General features: G+C 48.4%; 8 protein-coding genes across 8 annotated transcripts; 2 read left to right on the top strand and 6 right to left on the bottom strand.

Moving 5' to 3' along the window:
- Nucleotides 1-136: 136 nt before the first annotated feature.
- tif1 (putative eukaryotic translation initiation factor 4) lies at nucleotides 137-2218 on the bottom strand. Its single transcript, XM_057066440.1, has 4 exons — nucleotides 1947-2218; nucleotides 1729-1803; nucleotides 1575-1643; nucleotides 137-1517 (listed from the first exon to the last, which is right to left on the bottom strand). The coding sequence occupies exons 1-4, from the start codon at nucleotides 1981-1983 to the stop codon at nucleotides 505-507; spliced, it is 1194 nt and encodes a 397-aa protein (XP_056920121.1). The 5' UTR covers nucleotides 1984-2218; the 3' UTR covers nucleotides 137-504.
- Nucleotides 2219-2567: 349 nt separating this feature from the next.
- N7503_006894 (putative F-box and JmjC domain protein) lies at nucleotides 2568-4189 on the top strand (the record flags this gene model as incomplete). Its single annotated transcript, XM_057066441.1, has 2 exons — nucleotides 2568-2854; nucleotides 3004-4189. 2 exons carry the CDS (start codon nucleotides 2568-2570, stop codon nucleotides 4187-4189), a joined length of 1473 nt encoding a protein of 490 aa, XP_056920122.1.
- Nucleotides 4190-4350: 161 nt separating this feature from the next.
- N7503_006895 (low-affinity Cu transporter) lies at nucleotides 4351-5235 on the bottom strand (the record flags this gene model as incomplete). The annotated part of the gene is made up of 4 exons (XM_057066442.1): nucleotides 4351-4468; nucleotides 4529-4712; nucleotides 4881-5082; nucleotides 5146-5235. 4 exons carry the CDS (start codon nucleotides 5233-5235, stop codon nucleotides 4351-4353), a joined length of 594 nt encoding a protein of 197 aa, XP_056920123.1.
- Nucleotides 5236-5565: 330 nt separating this feature from the next.
- On the top strand, nucleotides 5566-6494 carry N7503_006896 (chromatin modification-related protein EAF6/MEAF6; the record flags this gene model as incomplete). The annotated part of the gene is made up of 3 exons (XM_057066443.1): nucleotides 5566-5763; nucleotides 5935-6159; nucleotides 6231-6494. The coding sequence occupies 3 exons, from the start codon at nucleotides 5566-5568 to the stop codon at nucleotides 6492-6494; spliced, it is 687 nt and encodes a 228-aa protein (XP_056920124.1).
- A 287-nt stretch (nucleotides 6495-6781) lies between these two features.
- ams1 (alpha-mannosidase) lies at nucleotides 6782-10113 on the bottom strand (the record flags this gene model as incomplete). Its single annotated transcript, XM_057066444.1, has 2 exons — nucleotides 6782-7403; nucleotides 7457-10113. 2 exons carry the CDS (start codon nucleotides 10111-10113, stop codon nucleotides 6782-6784), a joined length of 3279 nt encoding a protein of 1092 aa, XP_056920125.1.
- Nucleotides 10114-13232: 3119 nt separating this feature from the next.
- N7503_006898 (dynamin family protein) lies at nucleotides 13233-15541 on the bottom strand (the record flags this gene model as incomplete). The annotated part of the gene is made up of 3 exons (XM_057066445.1): nucleotides 13233-13623; nucleotides 13692-15106; nucleotides 15158-15541. The coding sequence occupies 3 exons, from the start codon at nucleotides 15539-15541 to the stop codon at nucleotides 13233-13235; spliced, it is 2190 nt and encodes a 729-aa protein (XP_056920126.1).
- A 3942-nt stretch (nucleotides 15542-19483) lies between these two features.
- N7503_006899 (uncharacterized protein) lies at nucleotides 19484-20749 on the bottom strand (the record flags this gene model as incomplete). Its single annotated transcript, XM_057066446.1, has 1 exon — nucleotides 19484-20749. The coding sequence occupies one exon, from the start codon at nucleotides 20747-20749 to the stop codon at nucleotides 19484-19486; it is 1266 nt and encodes a 421-aa protein (XP_056920127.1).
- A 472-nt stretch (nucleotides 20750-21221) lies between these two features.
- On the bottom strand, nucleotides 21222-23430 carry N7503_006900 (NUDIX hydrolase; the record flags this gene model as incomplete). Its single annotated transcript, XM_057066447.1, has 5 exons — nucleotides 21222-21532; nucleotides 21870-22352; nucleotides 22573-22599; nucleotides 22723-22879; nucleotides 23404-23430. 5 exons carry the CDS (start codon nucleotides 23428-23430, stop codon nucleotides 21222-21224), a joined length of 1005 nt encoding a protein of 334 aa, XP_056920128.1.
- Nucleotides 23431-23647: the final 217 nt, after the last annotated feature.

Raw genomic sequence — 23647 nt, forward strand, 5'->3', positions numbered from 1 at the left:
AATTAGAGATCAATCCAGAATTGCAGTGAATGAATGAGATGAGAACGACAAACGGTTGATGAAGAGGAAGAAAGACGCAACCTTGGTCAGATAGAATATGTTACAGTCACAGACTCAGTGTAGTATTACTTGAAAATTATCCGTAGGAAACAAGTCACATTTTGGCCCGATCTATTGATTAAGTACGGTAGTAGAGACATTCTTAACCAACCTGAGCGAGCTAGATACAGGGGAAAACGGAGGAAGAATGCGGAAAAAATAAGAAAGCCGTGATAGCAAAAAAAGTACGAGCATATCACATCTCCGTTAATTGCAGGGGACATAGGAAACCATAGCAGTGGCGCCGATGGCGGCCCGCGTCCATCAAGTCTTCATATAGATAGGCTCCAGCCAATCCATCGAGCCACCGCGCAGCGGGAATGTTTCAAACACAGAAAGCCACTTTTTACGCAGGTTCTGCGATCATAATCCGCATCAAGACATCAAGGGGAAGAGTTAAGGTGTTTAGATGAGGTCAGCAACGTTCATGGGCATCTCCTCAACCTGGGTGCTGTAGAACTGCTCGATCTCGCGGAGCATGCGAACATCGTCAGCGGTGACGAAGTTGATGGCAACACCCTTACGACCGAAACGACCACCACGACCGATACGGTGAATGTAGTTCTCACGGTTGGCGGGGAGATCGTAGTTGATGACCAGGGAAACCTGCTGGACATCGATACCACGGGCCAAAAGGTCAGTGGCGATCAGGACACGGGAGGAACCGGAACGGAACTCCTTCATGATAACATCACGCTGGCCCTGCTCCATGTCACCGTGCATGGCGGAGACGGTGAAGTCACGGGCAGTGAGCTTGTCGGTGAGCCAGTCGACCTTTCGGCGGGTGTTGCAGAAGATAACGGCCTGGGTGATGGTGACGGTCTCGTAGAGATCGGACAGGGTGTCGAGCTTCCAGTCCTCCTTCTCAACAGCGATGTAGAACTGCTTAATACCCTCAAGGGTAAGCTCCTGCTTCTTGACGAGGATACGGATGGGGTCACGCATGAACTTGGTGGTGACCTCAAGGACATCCTGGGGCATGGTAGCGGACAGCAGGTTGACCTGGGTGGACTGGGGAAGGAGCTGGAAGATGTCGTAGATCTGCTCAGTGAAACCACGGGACAGCATCTCATCGGCCTCGTCGAGAATGAAGAGCTTCATGGTGGAGGTGTTGAGAACACGGCGCTGGATCATGTCGTGGACACGACCGGGGGTACCGACAACGACCTGGGGACCGTCACGGAGAGCGGTCATATCCTCACGGACGGGGGTACCACCGATACAGGCGTGGCAGGTGAGGTTCATGAAGTCACCAATGGCAACAACGACCTTCTGGATCTGCTGGGCCAACTCACGGGTAGGGGCGAGGATCAGAGCCTGGCAACCCTTGATCTCGGGGTCGATCTTCTGCAGGGCGGAGATAGAGAAGGTGGCGGTCTTTCCGGTACCGGACTGAGCCTGAGCGATAACATCGTTACCTGCGGGGAATTAGACTGATATCGCAAAAATAATATTTTGAACGGAGGAAAACTCACCCTTGATGATGGGCATGATGGCGCGCTGCTGGATAGCAGAGGGGCGCTCGAAACCGTAGGCGTAGATACCTGAAATGGGGCCCGTCAGTAAATTTTCTTCGTGTCCCGCCGCCCACGAGGGAAGGGCCAAAAAGTCGGAAATTTCATCACATACCGCGGAGCAGCTCAGGCTTGAGGTCCATAGCATCGAAGGAGTCGGTGATCTCATCGTAGTTGGACTCGATCATTCCTGTTGGGTGAAAGCCGAGTTAGTCTTGTCGTCCCTTTCTTCATCGTCTCGTCGCCACCTCAAACTCTTCCAGAGAGTGAAAACCCCAAAAGAGAATCGGCGAACTTTCAAAAAAGGAATATGAGGATAGAAGCGTCACATACCCTCGGGAAGATCCTCCAAACCCTTATCGTTCGACATATTGGGTGGTTGTTGAGGTGGTGATCACAAGCGTGTTGCTGTGATCTGGATGGTGGGGTGAGAGACTTTTAGCGAACGTGCCCTGTGGGGTAGTTCGCGAGTTTTGTAGAAGCTAGTATCTGAACTCTTCAAATAGAAGAGTTGACAGGATACTAGAGGTAAAAGTTGTATGGGTGGTGGAAAGTGAAAGTCGTAAAGACTGAAGTGGGAAGAAAAAGGAAGTGAAAAAATCGACCAGCGGATCTGCCCATTTGCTGCGACGCTTTTTTTTTTTTCACCCACGGTCGGGACACCCTCACCGCTTGCCCAATGTGGGGCCTCCCGCTTTACTCCAAGCGAGTACAACGCTGGTGATCGTTCCAAGGTTACTTTCTATTGTATTGTTCCTGATTTTTCCTTGTTCTGCCGCGTGGCGCTACGTCTTCCCTTGATTCGTTTTTCTTTACTTCTTTAATTCCTAGCTTACATTTATTGTCGGGCTTCCCGGTTGGGCTCTATAGTCGCTCTTACTATTGGGTTGTTGAAGGAGCGCTCGGACGGGCAGAAAAAAAAATCTTGAAGCCCTAAAGTGATCCCCGTGGACCATGCCTGACATCACAACGTTGCCGAGTTATCCACTACCCCAAGATGAGGATCTGGGCGTTGAGGTTATTCCCAGCCATCCGCTAGGCGTCAAGCCCAGTGGCAATGCACTATTAGCCACATCGAACCTTCGCTCGGCAATCGGCACATGGCAACTCCTACCCGACGAATTGATCCTGATGCTGTTGGAATGCCTGGATGGGGCCAGTCTACTGGCATTTGGAAGGACATGTAAAGCTTTTTACGCATTCACCCGTGCAGAGGAGCTGTGGAAGTCTCTGTTCATTCGGTAAGTTTGAGCTAACTCACAGCCTCTGGTGAACAGTGTAGATCTTTTGATCTATATATCTTGGCTGATTTTTGCCAAGATCCACTGAGGCAACAGAGCCCGGTGAATATTTAACAAATCAACAAACCCAAGGCTAATGACACTAATAGCTGTTCTCCTGAATCATTTACATGGCGAGGAACATGGCGATCAACATATTTGAATCTGCCTGCCAGCAAAGTCCCCGTAGTGGATTGTTCTAACCTCTACTCGGATGTTCTATACCGACCTTTCAACTGCGCGCACATCGTTATGGATTCATATGTCACTAAGATCCCTAAGCGCAATCAAATTCCACGTCTACCCGACTTGTCACCGGAAGAGTTCCACGAAAAATGGGCTGACCGCCCATTCATTCTGACCGAGCCCATCAAAGACTGGCCAGTCTACAAGAACTGGACGGTTGGTCATCTGCTTTCAAAATACGGACAGGAGAAGTTCCGCGCAGAAGCAGTTGACTGGGTCCTCCGTACATACGGCGATTACATGGCCGACAATGTGGACGAAAGTCCGCTGTATCTATTCGATCGGAACTTCGTCTCCAAGATGGGACTAGCAGTTGGTCCGCCCAGTGAGACCCCTGATGCAGCCTACTGGCCGCCATCGTGCTTCGCTGAAGACTTTTTCTCGGTGCTGGGGGATGAACGTCCGGATCGACGGTGGTTGATCGTGGGACCAGAGCGGTCGGGCAGTAAATTCCATAAAGACCCGAACGCCACCAGTGCTTGGAATGCTGTGCTCAGGGGGCCCAAGTATTGGATTATGTTCCCGTCTGGCGATAAGCAGAATTCCCCACCAGGAGTTTTCGTCTCGGATGACCAGAGCGAGGTTACCTCACCGCTCAGTATCGCCGAATGGCTATTGACTTTCCACGCTGAGGCGCGACGGACGGCAGGCTGCATGGAGGGAATTTGCGGCGAAGGCGAGATTTTACATGTGCCGTCTGGATGGTGGCATTTGGTTGTGAATCTTGAACCGTCGGTCGCCATTACCCAAAATTTCATGCCCCGGGCACATCTCTGTGCTGCGCTGGATTTCCTATCCAACAAATCCGACCAAGTCTCCGGGTTCAAGAAGACAGTTCAAAATCCATACCAAAAGTTTATTGATGGTATGCAAGACGCACACCCGGAACTCTTACAACAGGCTCAAGAAGAGCTGCAGAGGAAAGCAGAAGGGAAGAAGCGCAAGTGGGACGATATTGTCCATGGCAAGACACAAGATGCAGAAGAACAAGATGCTGGTGGATTCAGCTTTGGATTTGGAGATGATGGGAGTGATGTTGAAGTCCCATGAAGCAATTATACTGAGCCGGAGAGGACACAGTCCCACGATAACAACAATATATCAACGAGATACTCAACTCCTTCATAGCAGATGCAATACAAAATTACGAAGTCATGCTCAATGGTTCAAGTCTCCGCCACGCATCTTCAGCACTGAGATAAGCCCAGTCCTTAGTGACAAGCAACCGACTTGGCAGCAGGGGTACCTTCAGCGAAAGCGAGATATCCTACAAAGGCACCGACAGCAACAGCAATCATAACTGCGCCATTGTATGTCATGAAAAGAAGCCTGCAACAGCAAAAAGGAATCAGTAGCCATAAGAAAAGCCAGAACAAGGGGACAACTCACATGATGAAGAAGCTATAGAAAACCTGAATGGCATACAACGCAGCCATAGTTAACTTCCCCTGGCGCACGACGGCAGCCCTATTATCCCTTCCTACAAGCAGTGGTGAGCGTTCGTCGTTATTGATAGGAAGACCCGCATTCTCGGAGACGACGTTGGCGAGGGATGGGTTGGTGATACCACCATCTGAAGAGCAAGACATCAATGAGAGCTCGCTCAAGCAGGAGTGGTAAGGGTTTTAATTATAATCAAACACGCAATCTCAACCTCAATCTCAACCACCGATGCCAACGCCATATAGTCCAGTAGACAACAACAAAGTGTGTATGTTTGGGCTCGCAACTGAAAACCTACCTCCTGTGGACGACACTGCCGTAAAGGCATTTAAGCGTCGTGCATGTGCAATCTCATATTTGCGAGTAATTTGGCGTACCCCTTCGTAACCCGCTGTGAGGAGGACGATAAGGACGAGCGAAAGAAGGAAGGAGATCGGGCCTGTGATGCGCCACCAGCGGAAGATGATGCAAAGGTTCTCGGAAGACCATGTGAAGACCATCTAGCAGAGCGAAGGCTTAGTTAGAACCCATGTTATAAGAAAAGTAGATAGTCAATCACGTACGTTCATGTTGCACTGGCCACCCATATCCATATCGCCATGGCCGTGATCCATACCTGGCATACCATGATCCATATGCATCGAGTGATCCATGATGAGTACTAGATATTATCGGATAAATCAAACAACAAAATTCAAAGACGAAGGAGCAAGAAAGTCCTCTACTCGAGTAGCACACGTCTGACTGCGTAATCGAAAGTAAACATAATGCGGGACGTGAGGTGATACCATCACAGATGCAAACAAGGCAAACACCACCGATAAGCTCTCGGGTCCGAACCGCCTCAACTCTCCAATCCAATCCAATCCCGCATTGGTCGCCGTTCCCCGTCTCGAGCCAGCTTCCGCTTTTTTTCGCTTGTATGCTACGCGCTGGTGAATAACTTCTTAGCGACTGCTATTTAATCTGCCTCCCACACCATTATGGCGGACACTGCCTCCGCCCCGACAGCAGCACCCGCGACCGCCGCGCCTGCGACGCCAGCAGGCGGCGCAACAGCAGGGGCTCCAAATGCGCCTAATGACCAGAATGCCGCGAGTCGCGGATTACCATACTACGAGAAGTTGCGCCGGGAGCTCAGGGACACATTGTCCAAGAAGCGATTGATGGACAGGAGCATGGTGAGTGTCGAACCTCCAGCAGCGCGTCATTCTTGCATCGTTCCTTTAGTGGCTGCGAGCTTTGCAATAGCTCTCAAAAGACAGCACAGAAGGATACGGAACTTCTCGGCCTGCTCTTCTTTGGTCATGAGAGAAAGCTCGTTCATGAACTGATTCCTCCAATCTCCACAGGCCGCACTCGAAGACCAAATTTTCCGCTTTGAACAATCCTATCTCGAGGAGACGACCGCCGGCAACATTATCAAGGGCTTCGACAATTACATCAAAGGATCGGCTAATGCATCAAGTCTCGGCGCTTCGGGTCTGAGTCTTGGATCAGGCGTTGGCGGGCGTCGTAAAGCGCAAGTCACAGATTCAGATCGGGTTTTCTCAAGGAGTTCTGCAAGCTACATGATGGTATGTAGAAGATCCGAGGACTTAATGGCTACAATTCTGATGTATCAACCGCTAATGACTTTCTTATATAGGACTCGCCTGGCCCTTCTTCCGCACAAACTACACCGTCGCACGCGGCTACGCCTACTTCCATAGCTGGTGGCAACGCACCTTCAATGAAGAGCAACGGAGGCGATGCGTCAGCGTCTGCGAAGAACGCATCAGTCTCTTCGAAGAATAAGAAGAAATCCGGTGGTGGGTCGAAGAATACCAAGGGGAAAAACCAGACGGATGATCTGTCTGATGAAGACAAACCGCCCGTCAAGCGGTTGAAGATTAGCTACGGACGGGACTAGAATTTGATCTCCGTGTCGAAGGTCGCTATTGTTTGAATTTTTTTAGGTATGGAGTTTGGGAGGCGTTAATCTGCGATCGTTCAAATGGGCGAAGAGAGCCTATGGCGCAGGGCAAAAAGGTCGCTTCTATTGCGCATCATGTACATCACGACCGATTAAGACTACAGTGTTTTGAATACCAGATATTGATTGTCAGATCATTGACTTGAAACTTGGCAGAGATTCATAGCAAATTATGTCAGCGAGTCCAATCAGCAGTAAAAGGAACAGGCATCAATGCCTAGCCATCACAGCTGCAATCGGAAAGTAGCGATCTCGAATGCCCGTAGCGTAAAGCCCACCTCAACGCTATCAACCATCTGCACGAAATCCATTTCTTCCTCATCGTCCTCGAGGACATTGCATTTCCAGACTCGCTTGACAGGGAAAGTACTCTTGATAGCTCCAAGAGCTTTACCACCAAGCGACTCATAAACACGAATAATGACACTCCTTCCACTACGAGCAGCGATCTCCCCAGTGGAAACATCCTCATCATCTTCACCTCGCTTGAAGGCATCCAAGATCACGGAAGGTGCGCCCTCGATCGAAACGCCACTGAAGTCAACGTGGTTTACCGCATGGGAACTGACCTTCTCAACAACAAGCGGCTGGTTGAAGTTGTAACCGGCACGAATGGTACGCTCGTCGAGCGGACCAGCGTGTGGAAGGATGGCGTAGCGGATGCGATGGCGGCCCATATCTGCATGGGCGTCTGGAGCCTTGGGAGCACGGAGTAGCGAGAGACGCATGAGGTTGCCGCATGTTGCGAACCCGTACTTCGAGTCATTGAGAACCGAAACACCGTATCCGTTCTCAGAAAGATCTGCCCATTTGTGGCAGCAGACTTCGAACTTGGCCATGTCCCAGCTATGGTATGTTAGTATCGAAGTGATCAAATCATTATCCGGGGGGTTGCGTACCTTGTGTTGTAGTGGGTCGGGCGACGAATGATACCATATTGAGTCTCATAGGAGGCTTCAGTGTTGGTAATATCAACGGGGAACTCAACCTTGAGGAACTTCATGGTCTCCCGCCACTCAACCTCGCTTTCAAATTCAATATATGAGGGCTCGGAGGATACCGAGGCCGACAAACTGATGGTGGTTCTGATCCAGCTCTTATCACTGATCTTGGTCTCCGTCACCAAGCTTACTCGGTGGGGATCGTTCTCTGCAATGACAGTCTTGCCTCGAGGAAGCTCCTTTCGTGATTCTAGGTGGAAGACCTCGACATCCCAAGCTTGCCAATACAGAGGCTTGTCATCAAAGATCACTAGTTGACCAGCCTTGCCGCCTTTTGCGATGATTTGCCTTTGGGCCTCGACATCAAACAATGAAGTAATGACTCCATCTTGGACATCAACCCTGAGCTTGCCGTTATCAAGACGGAAAACTCCAGGTTGAGTTTCTGCTATGGTCACCGAGCTGGTGGTCTGGAAATTAACGTCTTGGCATGACACCACACCCATCTTACCGTCGATAAGTGCGTACTTAGAACCAGAAGCCGTGTTAATAGACTCAGGGATCTTGACCACTTCCGACCGAGACCAAGGCAAGGTGTTGATAGCCGCTAGGGCTTCATTTCGTAGGGTACTAGTGATTCCCAAGGCCGCCAGAGCATCCTGGCGCAATTTGGTCCCAGTTTTAAAAACCTCAGCATAGAGTTTGTCGGAGTCATCATAGCACATCTCGATTGAGCTACCGGGCAGACAGTCATGAAATTGGCAAAGAAGAGTGTTCTCCCACATCCCATCAATCTCCTTCTTTGGGTACCGGTAATCCTCATCATTGCCACGAATGGTAGCCAATGTAGCCAAAAGCTCGATCTCTCGAAGCAAAAACTCGGACTTTCTATTGTTGCGCTTATTGTTGGCCTGGGTAGTGTATGTACCTCGGTGGAGCTCGAAGTAGAGCTCACCATACCATGTGGCAAACTGGGTATCACCTGCAGCGGCTGCTTCCAGCTTGTCAAAGAAGTCGTCAACTGACTCGCCCATCTTGACTCGGGGAAGAGTACCGATCTTGTCACTAAGGCCACGACAGCGACGAAGCTTCTCAAGGTGTTCAAAGGTGGGCCCACCGCCACCATCTCCTTTGCCAAAGACTAGCAAGGAAGACTTGTCGGCATCCAATGATTTATGCTGTGTGACACTGCGCTTAAGATCACCAAAGTGAGCTTCAGCAGTATATGTCTCTGCAGGAGCCATGTGGCACAGCACTTGGCTACCGTCCAACGAAACCCACTGGAAAGTGGTGTGAGGGAAAGTGTTGATGTTATTCCAACTTAACTTCTGAGTAAAAAAGCGACTCATTCCGGCGAGGCGGCAAATCTGGGGGATTTGAGTGGAGTAACCAAACGTATCTGGCAACCAGAAAGTCGAGCATCGCTTGCCAAAATGACTCTCGAAGAATCTTTGACCGTAGAGGAACTGTCTGACCAAAGACTCTCCACTTGGCATATTGGTATCATGCTCGACCCAACTACCACCAATTGGCTGGAAGTGGCCTTTTCGCACCCACCGCTTCACACGATCAAACACTGACGGATAGTATTGCTGAAGCCACTTGAATTGCTGAGCCTGTGAGCAAGTGAATCGGTGCTCTGGGTACCTATCCATCAAATCGCATTGGTTCGACCAGGAGCGCGCGACCTTCCGCTTAGTCTCTGCCCAGGGCCACAGCCAGCAAGTATCAATGTGGCAATGGCCAATGGCAAACACAAATGGATTCGTGTCTGCCTTATAGACATCCGAAGAATCCACCTTGTCACCAAGATACTTTTGAGCGATTTTTCTGCCCTCAAGGATGGACTCTTGGCTTCCATTGCCTGCAGTGAAAGCATCGATGATAGCATTTCCGACCACATTCGCCTCATGTGCCTCCCAAGAGTCACCAGGGAACTCGCGAGCAGCATCACCGATAATCCAGAAATCGTAAAAGAGTGCGCGTGCGGCCAGATTCACAGCGGTAATTCGTGCTGTCGTGAGTTGGTACGACTTGTCCGGCTTCGGCGGTTGGATCGAGTCGCCCCCGGGAGCATTTCCGAACATGCCATTGCAAGCCATTTCGATGTAAAATGTGTGTTCCTTTCCATCGCGCCATGCATCAGGGATAATCCATTCGATTCGTTCGCCGCCACCGGTAAGACCTTGCAATGGATGACCGTCCTCTGTCCATACTAGTCCCTCATTGTGAGCGTCCCAGTGAAACTCGAGTCGTTCTTTTTGTCGCATATCCTCAGGGACGGTCAATTTGATGCGAAACCAATGCGTAGACCAGCTGGGTCCGAATGATTCTCCGACATGCGTAGGTGTGAATTCGTGGGACGTTGCTTCTTCGAACGTCGGCCGTTCCAGGTTGGGGACCGAATACACTGATAGCTTGACATGGTCTTCGTCGGAGTTGGTTGCTTCAAAGAATTTGGAGACGAGATTTTGACCTGCATATTGGCCTTTTTCTGTGAACTGCTTCAGTCGGTCGGTGTAGATCTTCGTGATGCGCTGACCGACCGGGCGCTCGGATAGTACTGGGAGGGTCTTGGTAGCCAGGATGGGGGTGACATGAGCTTCTCCACCCATGTTGACGGTAAGTTTTTTTTAATTTAATGATTTATTTCCTGATACGCGTTAAGTGTGACAAAGAGGGGGAGAATAGCTGTGCAGTGTGAAACTCAAGGGAGGAGCTGAGTTCCAAATGCGGAGGCATGACGGAATGCGGAGTCAGGGCGGGGATCAGCCGAGTCACATCCACTTGGCATCCACAACCCAGTATCCATGGATTCTCTATTTAGATCTATGATCTCTTGTTGACATGAGCTTAGCTATCCAATATATGTAGCATATATTCCAGGTTCCTCATCGGCCCCCAATTGCTCCAATCTTCATCACGATGGCAAATTGCAACAGCCATTTCTCCTTGACGGCAGGGTCCTTGAGTTTATTGCCAGATATTTAAGAGTTTCTAGTGCGATTAGCGAGAAGTTCACATAACTCATGTTGAATCTGCAGGTGGCAGAGCCGATTTTTCAGTCATATTTCCGGGAGAATCCTTGATCATCTGTTCGTCTAGCACAGGACCGGGGGTGTAGTTGTCACCCAGCAGCGGAAGTTTTTTTGGTTCGATCCATGTTCCCAATGGAGACTTTCTTTTCAGTGAACTGAGTTCCATGGCAGGCTTTTGACATCCAGCTAATAACACTGTCTTGCCCAGTCAGGTCCATGACACTATGCTGCCCGGCAATGGTAAGGATGAGACCACCGGTGATGAAATTGGCTTGGACGGCAAAGACTGGGGCTGACTCCGCTGCCAACCCGACAGTACTTCCCGGAAGATTGATGGTCAAGCATTGACATGGGGAAGTTGTATTCTCGTAAAGATTTCACGATGGGCGCACATGCATCTTGTCGGAGATCTTTGACGACAAGGGGGATCGTTCCTGAAGGAACAATCTGGGTTACGTAACCCCTATGTTACTGGCACTGGAACCCTCGCTGACGACCTCTCCTGCAGGCATAGAATGGCCTGTGTCAAACGATCAAGCCCGCCTCTCAAAGATCTGACAATGGTATCATGGGTGGATGGACTAAATACTAAGTAGATACTGCATATCTGGGTGTACAGCCTATAAAAGTCTGGCTGTTGGCCTAGCACGTCAAGGGCCATGCTTGCCATTGCCTTCTCTGCCATTGTGTCAAATTTGAATGAACTGCCTTTCCGCGGCGATACATACGTCTCTTTATGGGCAGCAGAGATAAGGCTACTGTAGGTAAGCATTGCCAGAACGGGTGGGTCTTGAGTGGGTCGGACCCACTTAGCGTTAGTCGACATGAGCCATGTGAATAGTATTACGTGGTCCCAATTGATCATCTTGCTTTCTACTGTAGGCTTTTCAGAGTTTAGTTACGTGACCCAGTGTTCAAAAGTTTGAAGTGCAAAGCATAAGAGGCTGGGAGCTACTGCGTGGTAGTTTGGAAACAGCTCGACCATCCGTGTATAGGTTTGTTCAGATTGAATATATATTCCATCTACCAATGACACAAAGTTCAACACTCGCTAACTTGATTTCTCTTGGAACCAGAGCTCTCACTATCAGCAAAGTGACACTGAAATCCCCGAAATTAGAGGCACTCTTTGGAGTGACAGAGAGCTTGATCATAAAGGAGTCGGATACTCTACACTCTTAGGATTAGATAAATGGCATCCTATGCTTATCAAAGGCGTGCCCCCACATGCGTTCAAAACAGTATGTTGAAAGTAGGCACTGAATCATGCGATTCAAGTCAACAACGAGGTGGCCGTGAGACACGTCCTGGCTTGAGCCTTCTGAAGAAACCCTGGAGAAGAAAAATTGAATCCTTCCCTTAGTCGTTGACACTCACAAATTGAGAATCTTTGGAACACATCACTTCTGCGGGATAGCAGCAACCCGTCCAGGTGCACGTGCCGTCTGGGTTGCATTCCCTACACACCAGCAATTCCCAGGGAGCTGAACTAATGTATCTTGATCATAAAAGGTGCTCCCAATATCATCCCGCTGTTGAATAGCATTCATCGAGTCACACACATACAAACAATCATGCAATGTCATGTTAGGTAGCAACATCAAAATAGATTTGTCACCCATGAAGTCGTAGTCACAATGAATGAGATATTTCTGTGCGTTCATTATTTGTATGGAGTTGTCTGCAGATGGGCAGGAGATTGGGGTTGTGGAGTTCAACGTGTCAGCCCAGATATTCTTGCGGCTATCTGTGGGACTAGTTGTGGAACTATTCGATGAGCTGTTTGTATAGCTGTTGTTTGATGAGGCCCAGGATGGTGTTGATGGATGACCTATAATTCGTCAATTAGTGAGAGCTTCTATATAAGAATGAAATATCTGTACCATTCTGATGTGTCAGGCCCATAGCCAACCCAATTGCAATAGCAAACACCAGAATCGTCATTAATAAAATGCACATTGTGAGCCAAAAAGTGACCCTTCGTAGACCGCAGACAGTACGCTTAGGTGGCGGGTCAGCCTTAACCAAAGGGGTATCACCTAGATAGTAAACTGCATGGCGGTGGTCAACCTCTAGAGGAGCTTGGACAACTTCCATTCCAACAGAAGTTCTGACTTGTTTGGAAGTATCAGAGAGCGACATGATGATAATGGATCTTGGAACTCAATCCTTTCCCCAAAATACTGGGCATGGAGGGATTTTAAATCAATTAAGATGGCAACAGACCAGGATTTGCCAGTGGTATCATAACTCATATATCTTCAGAGCTATTCATCATCCCACATACGAATGCCTGTCATCCAATAATATCGTTAAGGCATATTGCGCCACTCAATAGAGCGACGATCCATGCAGGGGCGCACGGTGCGCTATGTAGGCGGGTTAGAAGAATGAATACTTCCATTCTTCTACGGTCGCATTTAGGCCTCCCGTGTCCGCATTCTCTTTCCTAACCACCCGAATAGATCCATAAAAGAAGCGATTTAAAAGGACAAGAAATCATTTATTGGTCGGCAAGATGTCATCTCGCAGTCCATAATGACTACGTGTTGGTGGCGGGCCGCAAGTTCAAAGTATGTGAATATTTAGGGCATAATTGGTAATCTCTCTCAATTTGATAATCCACCGTACGTAATCAATAATAACAAATCCAACGCATCTTAGATACACGGCTCAAAGAAAAAACTCAATCAAATTCATCCACGAGAAAGCACTTTCCTTCCAGCCTCCAACCCTTCAATCTCCGCCTGTAGCTGCCTGCGCTTGCGCCGGATCTTCATGTCTTCGCCAGCAATTTCTTCGAGCTCCTCAGTGGAGAGACCATCAACCCACAAAGCAGAAAACAGGCTCATGGGAGCCTCAGGTCCGGTCACCAGGCGGTAGTCCGCTGCTTGCATGCAAACACAGTCCACGAACCTTCTCCAAGCCACCGTGTAGTATGATTGCAAAATGTCATGGATGTCTTGGGCAGTTTTTCTGTCATTACTTTGGGGGCTTTTTGCGGTAAGATCCGTTAGTCGAACAATCATTCCCCATTTCGAATGAGTGGACAGGGAGGCCAGGTTAGACTGGACACGGTCCTGTCGACTGCAGCTCTATATGTTAGCTACCACATAAAGGACTAGATGGGCTGTAAGGGGTACATATATACTTACCACTGTTGGAGACTGTCGCTGAGGTAGCTGTTTTGAGTCATTGGCGTTCCCTCACGCTCAATCTTCAACAGGAAATTGACTTGTGAGATTGACTCCCGATACTTGCTCATGAGGTCGTCCATTAACAGTGACATGATATTCGACGGGATGTGCTTGTCTACTGAGACAGCTCCAAGGACTGTTTCTATGAAATTGTGAATAATAATAATGATATCACTGATGTATCCGTTGGCTATCATTGGCCATTTGCTGCTTTGACGCTTCATGAGGGTGGTAAGAAGCGTATGGTTGAAAGTGCCAATCTCAAATCCTTTTGCACCGTGATGGATGGTTTCAATCCAACTTTCAATGCCCGAAGTTGAAGGACATTCGATCTCCGAGTTCTCACACAGGAGTTCATTTAGCTGTTCCAAGTCGGGAAATTTGCGGCTTTCCATAAGTCCTGGACTGTTGCTCTCTTTGATATCAGAACTGTCACTGTGATTTGGAGAATTTTCCTCTGCGATCGGAGCTGGAGATTCGCCTTGAGCCAGAGCTGGGCACTCCGTTTTGAATGCATATTCATGCCCGAAATCTGACATGTCATAGGAAAATTGGGCGTTCCTATTTGCGATTAACGTCGCAAGCCTTGCCTCTTGCTTATCAAAGATGTCATAGGCACCGTAGTTCGTGCAAAGCGCATGCTGTGTGACCTTTTGAAACTCCGAGACGATGTCAATGAGCAATCTTCTTTGCTGTTCCGGTGTTTCCCTTTCAAATCCAAGAAGCCTCAGGGCATCCCTCGACTCCTTGAGCCTTTTGGATACCTCAGAGCGTACGTCAGGGAAGACTCGGCGAACCGTTGAGGTGAGAATATCCCGAAGACGAGTTCTCAAGGACCTGATGCCATAATTCTCATTCGAAACATGGTTCCATGGCACTTGTCGGTGGAATAGCTCCTCTTCGTTGTCTCGGTCAACTATGCCATCATCAAGTTGTTTTTGCCCCAGGTTGCGAACAAGAACCCATCCAAGTTGCCCTTGCGAATTTCCCTCCTCGATAAGAGCGACGATCTTACTCTCAGCCCCCTTGTCAACAAGATCGGGCTTTGTGAGGATTCTTAAGGTTCGGTCTCCAGTTGAATCGACCTCGCGAGCCATCTCGATTATTTCCTGGGTAGCAATGTCGACATTCGCTGGAACGACAGTGAGCATTATGGATCGAGGGTTTCGCATATACTGGTCCACCATGTTTCGCACAAGGTCAATATCGCTCTTCGTGGTACGGCCGGATGTGGTGTTTTTGAAAATTCCAGGAACATCAATAACACTTAGATGATTTTCTTGAGGTCCACAGATCTCAAGGCAAAGAATGTTCCTTGAAAATGTTGCCTTTCCATCGTCGATGGAGGTGGAGAGATCCATAACGTGATGAACCTGAGTCGGTCAACCTTCATAATCAAACATGATAATTCAGTCTTGTCTTACCTCTTTCATCATTCCGGAAAATCCATCTTTTGAAAGGGTTTGAACTCCCTCTGCCTTCCATGACCTCAGTTTTTGTTTTTGTTGCGAGTCAATACCAGGTTCCGGGATTATAGATGCAGAGATAACCCGATCGTCTAGACTGGCATTTCTTCGGAAGATGATCTGAGTCGCAAACCGAGTGCAGAGACCACTATCACGAGGGAAGCTCAATTTGGTCAAGCCTTCGAGGACAGAACTTTTCCCACTGGACTGGTCCCCGACAACCACAAGATGGGGGAGACTAACATACTTCCCCACATTGCAGGCAAAAAGTTTGTCGATCTTTTCTAACAGTATGGGGTCAGCTAGCATGGGGCTCGATGCGTTTGTATCTTCCGTCTTCATCTTGTCGTAGGTGAGCAATGCCAGTCAGAGGAAGAATTTTGAAGTGAAGATAGCGGGATGAGTGAAGATGGCGGGATTATGGTAAAGAAGGTGATGAAAGGTTTCGTGAGAGATGGAGAATGGAAGGGAAATCAAGGGAGAAGCTGAGTTCATAACAAACACTGACACGGGTCATTCACTGCCTGAAGGAGATCCAGGGATTGATGTGAGCATGTACGTTAGATACACCAATAAAAATGGTATTAATGTTTACTGAAGCTGTCATAGCTCAATGCCCCGACAAGGCCAAGTATAGAATGATGCACAGTCAGCCAACCATACTTTGAATGGACTTACATTTACTATTCTGTTTGGGAATTCTTGTTAAATTTGAATTTTGCCTACAGCCTGCTTCATACTCGCTTTCATATTAACAAAGCATTTGGAGGCTCGGAGAAAAGGACTTCATGCATTTCAGATTGTGAGCCGAATCGCAAAATTGAGTGTTATTGCTCATACATGAGCTATGCATCAATCTTACCACCCTGGAACTGACTTTGGTTGGAATCGTTATCCAGCTGCTCGACCGAGGCCACCATGATGAAAAAATGATTCAATCCGTGATACATGCCTCCGCCTCATTAGAAAGGCCAGACTAGTGGCACATGACATGCCACTGCACACCCATGGTCTGGGATTGCTCCCTTCCTATTTCATTTGACTCTGACCCACCAACGCATAATTTTCATGATAGATCATCATAACCCCCTAAGCATAACCGGGGCTGTTCCAATGACAAGACTTGTGCGCTAGGATCCCTGCTAGCCATGGTAAAGCCTCATATGTCGTTCGGTACCAAAGCATGGAACCCGAATGCCTGGCCATTGATCGGCAAAGGCCTACAACCAGAATAGAGTCAGCATTAATAAACTTTCTCTAAGGACGTTGTCTTCAATTCTCCACATACCTACACGCTTTCTCAAAGCAAGATCATTTCTACGACCCATGCGGTACCTTCGACTCATAGGAAGGGAGCACGTCTGCTTTGCGCACGATAGGTGTGGTTCTCTGTTGAGAACCAAGGATAGATACTCATCACGAAGCGTTTTAGCGGCTCCAGAACGCAAGAGCGTTTGAGGGGTTCGTAAGAGAATGCTGTGCCAGTACTTCAAAGACTTAGAAGAATTGTCCGAAAGTGAAAAAGATAAGGAATCTCTCCGTGCGATTCAAGTCCACCGTAACCGATGGATTGGCCTTTGAAACCGGACATTCATCACGCAGTCTGTCAAATCGCAAAGTCACCAACTTGTTCTCGCTTGACCGCTCCCAGAATTGAGTCCAAGATCCTGAAACTTGCGATTTGATAGAACAGCAAGAAAACAGTCAAACTTGTCGGTGATTGTGAGGGGAAGTAGTGTCTGTTTGTTTGGTTTCAAGAGGCCTACGTCAGTATAAATTTGCACAACATCGCAAAGCGCAACGTCGTTCGGTATTGTCATAGGGTATTTACTTTGTGATGATGTTGGTGCTTTCATTGCTGGTCCCCTGTTCTGCCTCTGTGAGGCTTCTAAAAGTATCGCCGTATTTAGGCATAATTGCCTGCAAAAGTCAGCACCGGTAAATGAGCTTTGAACCCACTTTCCTCTCAAGTATACTCACCAACATTGTTTCGTGAAGGAGCTTCTAGTCGTTTTTTTTTCTCAAAAGCTCAAGACAGGTCGTGAGGACGAAAGGTGAAAAACTTTGAAAAGGAGTCGTGAAGAGACGACGCCTGATAAATCATCTCGGATCAGGAAGAAAAGGACCTCAGATCATTCCGAACCTCTAGTACACCCATAACAGCACTTTACCAGCCCAAGGTAGACACTTGGTCGGTGCGTGGTGGCTTCGGAGCCTCCAGGGGTCTCTGTGATCAGATTCAGTTCTCACTTTATGTGAGGACTTCATTTGGTGTGGTGGAAGAAGAAGAAGAAGAGAAGAAGATGAGGAAAAAGAGGAATTTATAGTCGTTGCTGCCTAAACGGTTTGTTTGGTCAAAGCTACGGGATAGGATTTAAGTTCTTGATTCATATATGAGTACAACCTTCAATGTAGTCTTAATGCGTAGTTGGGTGTTTAACCTTGAGCTTTCTGATATTGGAGCGTTATATTGGTAATTCCAAGCGCAAGCAAATGAGTGTATACATAGTAAGAGATCAATATCCTTTCTTTCAGAATTGCGATTCATCATTCATGACACATCGTTGGACAGTATAATACCCAGACTCTCATCGCTCATATAGCCTCCGGTTATACATAGCCGCAAATATCCAAACTTGGGGATGAAATCTAGACGTCATTATTTGATCTCTCTTCTACACAGAATTCTCAGCCCTCAAACGTCATATTATCATCTCCAAGCCCCTAAGGTAAGTCAATATTAATAGAAATCGATGCTATCAATTTGGAAATAGAATTATCTTTCAAAGAATACTAAGCTCCGGGTGGCAAACCCCAAACGAAATCTCCTAACATGCACATGCATACAAAGTTTAATCAGCTGGGTCCTGCATCTATATTTAATCGAGTTTCCATCTGCAAGCAAGCACAGAGCCTCTCATGCAGCTAGGGTACCTTATGATCAGAATCCACTGTATAAGCGGTGTCAGAGCTATGAATCCACTAAACCCAAGATAGCAGGATAGCGCACAAATGCCACGAGGCTGTGGATTTGGCTCCAAAAACTGACATGAATCAAATCTGACTGGTTGAGCATCCAGTAATGGAGTGAGGCAGTTTACAAATCAGGTAAGATGTTCCAATCTGGCATAGCCCAAGCAAGAGCATAAGCTCATAGGATGCCGAATCGGGTAAGGGCCCTTATGTCATGATGTTCTATTTTTAGGGCCCCACGTGGAATGAGCCTTCGAGCTTTGTACCATATTACCTTAAACTCAAACAAACAGCCCCAACGTTTTGTTTCCAGGGGCGAGGATTCAGAGCTTCTGCCGATCTGAGGCTCGTGGGCTAGGTACTTGGCTGTACTTGGCATTGGGTTAGTAGAGGAGTGAATGAATCGTAGATCCTGTTCCCCGCGTTATGATGCGGCTCCTGTCTCGAGGTAAATCCCGAACGAGTTGATTATCCGATAACCAAGAGTTGTCATGCAGGTATGCAAATATGTACCTCGAATCTCAATCTCAAATTGAGCAGCTGATCCTCAACGCCGACCGATGTCAAGACCAACTCCATCAAGTATCTTGAGGTGGCAAACATCACCCACCCCCCACAATCTCGACATTTCGGGAAATCCATTACCGGCCCCCAAGAAGGATCTCAATGGACCAATTTCCACATTAGTGGATGCAGCGTTTCGAAACAGACGGCGGGAAGCGAAGGATTTTTAGTTTGTTACATATGTGGTGAGATTCTTTTTCTCCCTTATTGGATCAAAGGGGCGTAAATGCTGCGTAGGTGGCTGCATCTTTAATTGAGCTAGCGCCGATAAATGTAATCTGCGTGAGGCAGGGGGCTGCAAGTCGTGTGGGGGGATCCCTGTCTAGTGGTCAGTGTCTGAATTTTGGTAAAGTCGCGTCGGGTTGACGCAATTGATTTATCGGTAGAGTAGCTGATAGATGAAATATGCTGAGATAAAGGCGAGGGGTTGAGGCAATAAAGACATAATATATTGATCAAAATGATGAAGAAAATAACTAAATTCTATATTTCGTATACCTGCTAGGATCCAGCCATAGCTGCGGGCATGACAAACAAAGACCAAAAAGCCAATCCAGCACAAAAATAGGAGAAAATGAGGTGCTGCGGAATTTTGACAAATAACGTCACAAGAGAGAAGAAGAAAAGAAATGGATGCATAAGTAACTCCAAGTGGAGAAGCATGGTCGGTCATGGTAATAGCTCATGTGGTAATCGGTATAAATCGCTAAATCAACAAGAAGAAAAAGGTAGACAAATGAAATGTGATCATGGAGACCAAGGATCAGGCTGCGGCGCACACAAGTGCGGATTAACAGCCCCGACAAATTTAATCTTGGATTTCAATAGTTCGCGACGACGGTCATCTGGTGTTTCGGTCATTCGCTTCTTCGCGTCATCAAAGGAAGTTTGCAACGCAGCCAAAGTCTGGCGCTTGGGTTGTTGGTTGGCTTTGGGTAGTGTTGGTGTAGGTGGTGGCAGGTTTGCATGAGCAAAATACTCCGGCGAGGTTGTAGCTCTGTGTAGCCTCTTAAGCATGCCACGCTTCTTTTCTTTCGGCGCAAGAGGTGATGAACGTGGTTGTTCGAAGATGTTAGCTCGGCTGGAGCTAGCTGTCGATGTAGCGACCAACTGAGCGTGGAACTCGTCCATCTCCAACTCCTCGTCGAAATCTTCGTCGTCTCCCATGATGGATGGCGGGTGTGCGCTGAGCGGGCCCATGGGTGCGGTGAAACGGCGTGAAGGAGGGGCTCGTCGAGCACTGACTGGTCTATCCCTCTCTTCAGCCTCATCACGGGTCAATGTTTTGTTGACATATGATTTAATCGAGTCCCGAACAGCAGGCTTCCAGCTCGATGAATGCATAGAATACCATTTCGGTGTCTTGGCAGAAACGTTTAAGCGACCTTCCCTGCCCGTCCGAGTAGAAGCGGGGCTCTGGCGGCCGCTAGTTTGGCGAGTAGAGGGGGTCGCGAGCTCGGGGAAAAAATCCCAGGTCTTTTCTCGGAAGTAGTGGTTGGAATCTATTCTGCGAGTCCAATCCACCGGACGACCGTAATGTGCAGATGTGCCTAGGATAATAGAGGAAGCGTCGATGTCGATGGGACTGGCGTCCGTGCGCTCCTCCGGGTGATGGAGATCAAGTGGGGACGGCACCGCTACTGGTTGTTCCATATCGTGTGCGGGGGTGGGATCGAAATTGGTGAAGTCATCCGAGTTGGATCGGACAAAGATAGGGAAATCTCGTTCTCGTGAGTAGCTTGAGGAGACACTGGGACTTTGTAGGCTTTCATCAAGGGTGCTTTCTGTGTCGCTGTCCGAGTCGCTGTACATAGCAGAGTACTCGCCCTCGGTCGGAGAATCCAGCATCATGATGGGTACCGGTCGCCCAGGGAGGGGTTTGTTGATGAGAATCTCAGAGCGGTGGGGTGTGAAGTACATCATCTTTGGTGGAACCACCTGTTCCATACCTTCTAGCGAGTGAGACGAATAGAGTGGAGGCGCAGTACGCCGTGAAGGGTTGGTGGACATCATGGTGGGTAGGGAGGCTTGGACACAAAGAAAATGCTGGAAGGTGTGAAGATATTAAGCCTCTTTTCTTTGTGAAGACACCGAGTCAAAGGACAGGGAGAAAAGAGGAGTCAGCTCGTTTATTATCTAGCAGCGTTCGTGCACGGACAACGCGAGGGGCCGCAAGGGATACTTGAATACAAGACAGGAATAGTTCTAGATCTCCATCAGGAATTAAATCACATTAATTATGCTGACGGTATGCATTTATTTCTGGAGTATTTTTTTCCCCGAAATTTCTGTTTCCAGAAAGAACTCCCAAGTGGCCCACTAGGCCTAAAATGATGCGTTGTCAAACCAACGATCGACGATCTATGTAGGAACATGATGACGCCAAGAATGACCGCCCCCAATCCTCCCAGTAAGGAACTAATCCAACTCTAGTAATCGGTCAAATCATTTCCTGGCCTAATAAGGGACTTCTATCTTTGCAATGCTAACTAAGTTTGGCTGCCCTCTCCATTGTCTCACGAGTCAATTGATCAGACCGTCTACGAACTGCACTGAGACGACCCAGACGCCTTAATTTGGCGATCATGGCCTCGTCGCCAAAGTGACTGTTATGCTCGAATTCTGGCTCCTGGTCATAAGCCACGCGTGCGGCATCCACAATGATGCGGGCTGTCATGCCGAACACGCGATAGCGCTGGACCTGTCCATCCGGATCCGCCGCTAGTTCAACATTCCCCTCCCTGTGGGGCTTTGGCGTGACCACCCGGGTATTGGCGCGAACAAAGAACTGGTGCACTAGTGTCGAAAGCCTGGTCAGTCGTCCATTTGAATTGTTTTCTTGTATTTTTGTTGAGCGCAATAAGCAAATAGAGCGATAACACGAACAGCTCAGAAAAACAAATGACGTTCGTGTTACCGGATCCACTTGGAAAACATGGTTCGGTACGACCGGTTTCTCCTTCTAGACTCAAGCCTTGAACCATAGAGAGTGGGTCCGGTTTGACAGGGCCCCTTGCCATGTGTGATAACGGGAAATTAAAAACAAGGGCGTTGAAGGAAGGGGCTCGGTAATCATAACCCAAATTGTAATGCAAGCGAGCAGGCAAACGAAAAAAGGGGAGAGAATACGTACTGCGCCAGTTGGAATTGTGCCACAAGCTCCACGATCCGCGATACCAATCCCCCAGATCATTATCATAGCCCTTAGCGTCCGCGCCCAACGAACCCTGATCAGCCCGAGCTGAATCCACACTTGAATCCGCACTTTCATTCTGCTCCAGATTCGAATTCGAAGCCAATTCCTCTCCTTCCCTCATACGTAAAAAACTGTGAAACGGCGCCGTAAAAACAGCAGCCACCTCCCTCGCATCTAGCTTAGGAATGAGCGAGATCTCGGGATCCGCATTCTCACCCGTCTTTGCATCGTACGAATGTAATAGAGCCACGCAGGGCCGAACCACTACTTCTGTTTTGGCAAGATTTGCCGGTAACTCGCAGAGGTGTTCGACTGTGAAGGGGTGGGGAAGGGGTTGGTCAATTCCCGGCAGCCCGATCTCTTCCCATGCTTCGCGACGTGCGGTCTCGAACGGCGTCTCCGATGGCGCATCTGCTCGACCTGAATTATTTGTTAGCGAGGGTCCACCTGATCCACTCCACCGTTGGGCTTTTGTTTGCGTTCTTTTCTTCTTCCGCAGACTGGATGAATGTCTTCTTTTTCTATTTAGGGAAATTGTGCCTGTTGATCCTTCTTTCTTTTGTCTTTGCCCATTGTTGGTTTTTCTTTCTCGTGGCCATGGGCTACACACCCCTTGTAGTATACTATATAATTAACTCACCTCCTGGTAAAGCTGCATCTCCTGCATCTAGAATGCAGCCCGACGAAATAGGGGGCATAAGTTAGCGCAGTCCGCATGTCATGCAGCATCGGCGGAGGGTAGCCCTGTTTTCAGGGCTAGTCTAGTTGCAAGGGGAAGGGAGTTGCGTACATGAACTCAATGTCTTGGCCCGCATCGTAATCACGACTCTCAAGTCTCCTTTAGCATCGGCGTACAGCAGCAGCAATACTGCCGCCCGCCTGGTCACCGGGACATCCTCGTACGCTGTGGGCGGAGGAACATAGTTTCGGAATCGGTGAATGGCTTCCTGTTGTCATCTATCATATTAGCCTAGACATTCCATCAATCTTGTTTTTTGGTTCTTGCTATCGTTCTGTGGCGTTTTTCTTGTCTTTCTTCTTTGCCACGCGACTTTGGGTTGGGTTTAAGACATCCATTCTTAGGCGGGATGTCCATCCACGGGTGCCGTCAAAGCCAATCTTCTTGAAGAAATGTGACACACCCCGATGAAAAGCCTGTGAGACTTGAAAGGTGGAACTCAAATATGCGGGTACGGAGAAAACAAAACAAGACTGGAATGAAATCGTGACGACATAGTATCCACGAGATAAGACAGTGGTCATCTTGGTCGCATAGATCTCATGCGGAAAATAGGATAGTGTTGATGGAATGGGTCACTGGGGTCCGAGTGTATAGGTACACACGCAGACCACGGATAGGCACAGGTAGATGCATAGTTAGGTCGAGCATGGAAGTACTAATCCCAAAGCGTAGAAATACAGCATTTGTGGCTTTCGGTGCATCTCAAAGCTTGCACATAACGTGACTTACCAAGGAAGTCTGGTTCAGCGGCGCCATACTGGAAGAAGCGCGGCAACTCTCTGCCTGATACAAATAGAGACCGTGGAAGCGACCTGGATGTGGATTGGTAGGTATCGGGAACTTGCGACTGATAGTTCGGATTAAAGGACGTGGATGTCTCCGCATAGCACTCTGGGTATGTGCTGGAGGATAGAAGTTCGGGGGATATGAAAATGGAGAATATACAAAAGTAGTCAACAGGAAGTAAATGTAA

This window comes from Penicillium pulvis, assembly GCF_028828015.1.
Source record: "Penicillium pulvis strain IBT 33274 chromosome Unknown contig_5_segment0_segment0, whole genome shotgun sequence".
NCBI classification, from domain to species: Eukaryota; Fungi; Ascomycota; class Eurotiomycetes; order Eurotiales; family Aspergillaceae; genus Penicillium; species Penicillium pulvis.

Excerpts from the sequence above, each read along its gene's own strand:
- tif1 (XM_057066440.1), bottom strand. The coding sequence starts at position 1,983 with ATGTCGAACGATAAGGGTTTGGAGGATCTTCCCGAGG. Across the intron at positions 1,804-1,946 it reads TTTGGAGGATCTTCCCGAGG|GAATGATCGAGTCCAACTAC; the intron begins GTATGTGACGCT and ends TTCACCCAACAG. Across the intron at positions 1,518-1,574 it reads CATCATGCCCATCATCAAGG|GTAACGATGTTATCGCTCAG; the intron begins GTGAGTTTTCCT and ends AATTCCCCGCAG.